The sequence below is a fragment of the Berghia stephanieae genome, chromosome 9 (genome assembly GCF_034508935.2).
Source record: "Berghia stephanieae isolate SIO BIC M18660-M18661 chromosome 9, UCSD_Bste_1.3, whole genome shotgun sequence".
Taxonomy (NCBI): domain Eukaryota; kingdom Metazoa; phylum Mollusca; class Gastropoda; order Nudibranchia; family Aeolidiidae; genus Berghia; species Berghia stephanieae.
Window position 1 is genome coordinate 13,484,179 of NC_088368.1, and position 6,353 is coordinate 13,490,531.

Consider the following 6,353-nt stretch of genomic DNA (forward strand, 5'->3'; position numbering starts at 1 on the left):
GAAACGAATATTTTTGTGTTCGTGGATAGCTCACACGGTAGAGCCACGCTCTCACCTGCCAGGCGGAGTTGTCGTACCAATAAGGTCGCAGGTTCAAACCCCACCACCGCCGCGAAAAAATTTTATTCTCTATTGTCTTCTGGCACTTTTCTATTCACTTCATATCTTGTTGTTACCAACATAAGTGCCTGCTCCACTCACTTTTCTGAATTAAAAATTCACCCTACTACTACCAATATGTCTTTTATCTTCCATTATAGTCTGGAAAGTTCTGTTCCCTGACGCTGACCTTTGCTTATCAATTAGATCACCCCCCTGGGGCACCCTATCCTCTACCCACGCCACGCTAAACATTTCATTCATACTGCAACCACCATTGAGTACAGACGATACAAGTTATTTTTCATTATATTTTATTTGTTTTCCACGTTTATTTGTGTATTGTTGTGCTGACGAAGGGTTTGTACCCGAAACGTCCATTGTCTGTTTTGTTCCCATACGAAGCCTTTCCATTTTCACTCTTTCGTTAGGATCTCAGGTAGCACAATAGTCACTGTTTTTGTATATTACGGTGCCAAATAGTAGTAACTGCAAACACTGTAATATGAAATGTTCATTTCTACAATTATGAAAAATTATTAATCTATTACTCCACAATTTGTACAGAACTCTTCGTCCACATTTTGTTGTGCTCTTAGATCATTAATTAATAAGACGTTTTATTCCGAGAATTAACAAACCAACTTGTTACAGTAAAGAACATAAACAACATTAAACAACATAACATAAGATACATGTGTACAGGATGACGGTTGGATACCTAATGACTCTCAACAAGGTAGTTACTAGAACAGACGCTAGTTGTTAATGATACTACATCAGATGGACGATACAAGTTACGATACTTGAATATAATAACTTTCATTCACAACAGGTATAAAACGTGGTGTTTTTGATCTAAACGGTATTCTACTTTACTTTGGGCTGCACATTTTTACATCAACATTTTTGTGCTTACCATCATTGATTGTATTTACGGACTTAGAAATATTCCACTTATATTGAAAATGGTCACCAAATTGACTTAGCATTTGGATTGATTTTACGGATTTGAAATTTATGAAACTGATTGAATTATGACCATGCTATTTGATTTGGATTTTTAATTTATCACAACAAATAAAGCAGTAGGAAATGAAACTTGAAATCTGGACTGATTTGAATGTCTTGTGTACATTCAATTATCATCATTGGCCATCGAAACACAAAATTCGTTGAACATAAATGTATAAGCAAATAACATTTTGGAACCATTCGAAAAAAGAAACATCCGCTATAATAACAAACAGGAAGATAATTTTGACTCACGTCTGAATCTGAATTATGCACTGTCTAAAAGAATGATGTCCCTAATTCCATGCCTCGCCGGTGTGAAGGGATTTCCCTATGTAAAATCCATGTATATACACGGTGCTCTATTCACTTAAATGCACGCACATAACTTTGATATTCAAATCTTCCATCTGCTATTGACAGAGCAATGGGTGTCTATTCCATGGAAATGGTTAGTATCCTCTTTGGAAGATAATTTCTCTTTGTTCTTGATCACCCTGTCTCCTGGTATGTGAGAAAAAGCACCTAGTCCTCTCCGAGACTAACAAGAATCACGCGAAACCTCTTCCAGTTTAAAAAAGAAAAGAGAGAACGTCCAACTAATGTGGAACAGAAGTATTTTGGGACTCGTTGGCCAATATTTGGCATGTCTGACGTCTCTTCATTCATAGCAATTCCTGCTTAGGTCTCCAGAGAGCTGCTTGTACATTGTGATGATTTTGATTGTTGATTTTTATTTTCCCCTGGCGTTAATAATTATCATATTTTGATATTTATATTCACTCGCTTCATCAAAAACCTATTTTCATTCTTACTATAACGCACAGTTGACATCGCATATTGTAATGTTTCTGGAAATTGAATTTATATCAAAGTCATAAGAGTAAAGATGTTGAGATTTTTACCTTTTGTTCCACACCAATCTTTGATTATAAAAACAGATGAGCTTACTCAAATCTCATATTTTAGACCGAGACTCAGATTGTTAGCGACTCGTTTATTTGGACCTAATATCAGATAAGGCGATGAGTGACAATTAAGTATTATTCTTTTATTCTTGTTTAACTGTAATAGTCCATAGAAGTATTGTTTTCTGAGTGAAAGTAGCACATATTTTAAGTATTCTTGTTGTTCTTGTTGTTGTTTTTGTATTTTAATCAATTTATCTAACTGCAAAGTAGAGATCAGTTAATCAAATCGGCTAAACCAAAGTGATTGATAAATCGAAAAGAATTGTAGGTTTACATCGTCAAGATTTTATTATTTTCATCGTTACCAACTTCTTGAAGGCATAAATGGTCTTATTATGTACTACAATTTAACGGAAGATAATTCTAATAAGTACGAATTCTAATATGTACTACTATTTTTAACATAACGCTTTTCTATTAAATAGTAGTACATAATATGACCATTTATGTTTTGAAGAATTTAGTAAGAATAATAATGAAAAAAGGGGACACATGTTTTTTCATCGATTTCTTTGGTTTAGCAGTTTTTTTATTGAATTGGTTTTTACTTTGCATGTTAGATAAAATGATTAAAAACCAAAACTACGGCAACAGCAAAAACGTACGACGACAGCAATTGTTGTGATCATCGATTCTATTAAGTGTTCGAATCTCGAATTCTATTTCGTTCTTCCTTCTCCTCTTTCTCTTATCATCATTTATCTCCTGCGTCCTTTTGTTGCTGTTTTTTTTTACCCAGAACCTCCTCTTCCTCCCCCTCCTCCTCTTCCTCTGACTCTTCCACTATCACATCTTCATCCTCATTATCATTACCACAACAATCACAACACTAACACCATCATCAACATACAACAATTCATCATATATCACACCTCATCATCATCATCATCATCTCATCATCATCACCATCATCACCATTATCATGATCATCATCATTATCATCATATTGTCCATTGTATTCGTAAACTCGTTAATTTAACGCTGCTTTTTGTCAAATTTCAGAGGTAAAAAGTTCACAAAGTAAGTAATGATTCAATCTTAAGCATTTCAAATTTTTTCCATAGTAATGTTATTGTGTAGATCTTGTGTCACAATGATTGTGTGATCAATCATAATCACCAATCACTGTACCAAGCATAGTATTGATTATGGTGATGATGATGATGATGATGATGATGATGATGATGATGATGATGATGATGATGATGATGGTGATGATGAATCAAATGCTCGTGCCTGTGTGTGTTTGTGTGCGTGTGCGTGTGTGTGCGTGTGTGTTTGTCTATGTGTCTATGTGTCTGTGTCTGTGTGTGTGTGTGTGTGTGTAGGGGTGTGTGAAGGCGTGCGTGTGAGTAAGAGAGAGTATGTTTGGGTTTTTAAAACTTGTATGAAACGTCATCTTCATTAAGATATTTATATCATTTATCATTTTGATGTTTATATGTTATTATTTTATTCATGTATTTGTTATGGACTTATACATAGAGTTACTCTAGGAATGAGTTGCTCCCCTTTGTTTCTAGCTAATTGATTTTAGTTACTACGTAAATAGTTATTATTCATTAAGTCCATTGTTTACAATACTATTTGTGCTTACAAATAGCAGAGTGGCATGCCCAAGAGAAGGATGCACTCTTTGTTCCTTTCTTTCCATAGTTGAGTTACTTATACTGTTTTTCCTTCTTAAAATGTTGATGCGATATAATATTTGTATATACTCTAACTTATACACAGTAATAGAACTGTTCTCTCACATATCACTTAACACTTCTGAGTTGAGTGATTCCACAATATTACTCTGGGGTCCCATTAAAAACACAACGGTATTTTTGTATTGTATTTTTAATTTCAAACACTGTAAACCAAATGATTAACTGCCATTTTTTTGGACAATAAATATTATTATTATTATTATTATTATTATTATTATTATTATTATTATTATTATTATTATTATTATTATTATTATTATCATTATTATATATTATTATTATTATTATTATTATTATTATTATTATTATTATTATTATTATTATTATGGTGGTGATGATGATGATGATGACGACGACGATGTTGATGACGATGATGACGATATTGAAGATACAAATTTAAACTTAGAACGTTGAACTGGATTTATTTAAGTTTGCCTAAAAAATGTATGTCCCATGTTGTACTTGCTACCATTTGGATAGGTTGCTCGTCTGTTGTGAGTGACTTTCTGTCAGCTCTAACATACCCAACTACATTGGAATCTTGACTAAGTCGGCACCGCCGGATCAGAAAGATTGGTTGATTTTAACTCTCTCCTTACCAGCTATTTTTAGAATTTCCCCCAAAAATTCACACCCACCCGACACAAAATAAGACTTTTCCTAATCAAACAGAAAAGTAACAAGTGCATTCTATACAGAATGTTGTTCAGCAAAATGATGTCTACAACACAGTGTTTGGTATTTATAGCTGTAATCAAAGCAATTCTTTAGATTTTGTGATGTACAATACAAGAGGAATCAGAATGAGAAAATTGTCGGTTTCATCGTAACGAATGTGACTATTTTCCTATGGGTGGTAAGGGAAGGGTTAAGCAAGATTGATTCTATCCATTATCAGTGGAACATAATCAGATAATAGGAAAAGTTGGTGACTTTAAGCCGAAGTTGACTTTCAGAGTCTTGACTTAATGCGGATACCACTGTACTTAATCACTATCAGCTAGACAATTATTGCACAACTGTGGGAACAGTTGCACTGGAAACATATAATTGTAGATGAAATTATTTTGAAAATATACCTCTCGGAAAAATTTATCAGCGTTACAATTATTGCACAACTGTGGGAACTGTTGCACTGGTAACACATAATTGTAGATGAAATTATTTGGAAAATATACCTCACGGACAAATTTATCAGCTTTACAATTACTGCACAACTGTGGGAACTGTTGCACTGGTAACACATAATTGTAGATGAAATTATTTGGAAAATATACCTCTTGGACAAATTTATCAGCTTTACAATTACTGCACAACTGTGGGAACTGTTGCACTGGGAACACATAATTGTAGATGAAATTATTTGGAAAATATACCTCACGGACAAATTTATCAGCTTTACAATTACTGCACAACTGTGGGAACTGTTGCACTGGGAACACATAATTGTAGATGAAATTATTTGGAAAATATACCTCACGGACAAATTTATCAGCTTTACAATTATTGCACAACTGTGGGAACTGTTGCACTGGGAACACATAATTGTAGATGAAATTATTTGGAAAATATACCTCACGGACAAATTTATCAGCTTTACAGTTATTGCACAACTGTGGGAACTGTTGCACTGGGAACACATAATTGTAGATGAAATTATTTGGAAAATATACCTCACGGACAAATTTATCAGCTTTACAATTATTGCACAACTGTGGGAACTGTTGCACTGGGAACACATAATTGTAGATGAAATTATTTGGAAAATATACCTCACGGACAAATTTATCTTTGTTTCAGATCGATGGCGAGTCACAAGTAAAGATTCGATATCGATCACGCGTGCAATTGAAGTGGATTTTATCCAGCAGTGAACGGATAGCCTGCCTGTTCCATTTGGCGGAAAGCACTTTAACCATCCTCCAATCCGAAAGGATAGCATACCTCCGAATGATAAATAGTTAGGGGTGCTTAAATGAGAAATTAAAGTGGAGAGAATAATAAAAAAAAATTTAACCTGACTCATGTCTTATCCCCTTATATACGAGTCACATTTACTCCCTTCCTATGGTACATCAAAAACATGGAAAAACATGGTACATATTGCTCTGAATGACGACTTGTTTTATTTAGGATATAGGTCCTTTTTAGAAATATTGCTTATCCCTTATAAGTACAAATGTAAATATGAACGCCTGATATATGGTGTTTTCTGGTGACAAAAGGAGTTTTTCAGAGCTACAAGCCCCATAAAGCCAGAGTTTATCCCTAACGTTAAACAGAAAATTGCAATTGTTACACGATGTTCTTTCTGCCAGATCTAACAATCTTAGCTACCAATTTGGGGTCATCAAAGAAGTCTCAATTTCACCTGGGATCGATGCCGGTCCTTTTGCATGAGAAGCGAGTACTCTACCAACTGACGCATGGGACCCCCGTTTACCGGCAAAAAGCTTAATAATATTTTTTTTTAATTTCAATATCTCGCGGTTAGAGGTAATAAATTGACTCACTTACTTTCCTCACCTTGAAAAAAAAATTCTTTAACAGGATTTGA

At 34.1% G+C, this 6,353-nt stretch overlaps 1 protein-coding gene across 1 annotated transcript in view; it reads left to right on the forward strand.

Annotated features, from left to right (window-relative positions):
• Positions 1–6,353, forward strand: part of LOC144979723 (uncharacterized) — a 122,812-nt gene that overhangs the window by 6,158 nt on the left and 110,301 nt on the right. The window contains exons 3-4 of the mRNA XM_078926677.1: positions 3,087–3,104; positions 6,347–6,353. The exon at positions 6,347–6,353 is cut by the window's right edge and continues 109 nt beyond it. Of these exons, the coding sequence (XP_078782803.1) occupies positions 3,087–3,104; positions 6,347–6,353 (25 nt within the window). The remainder of the gene's footprint in view (positions 1–3,086; positions 3,105–6,346) is intronic.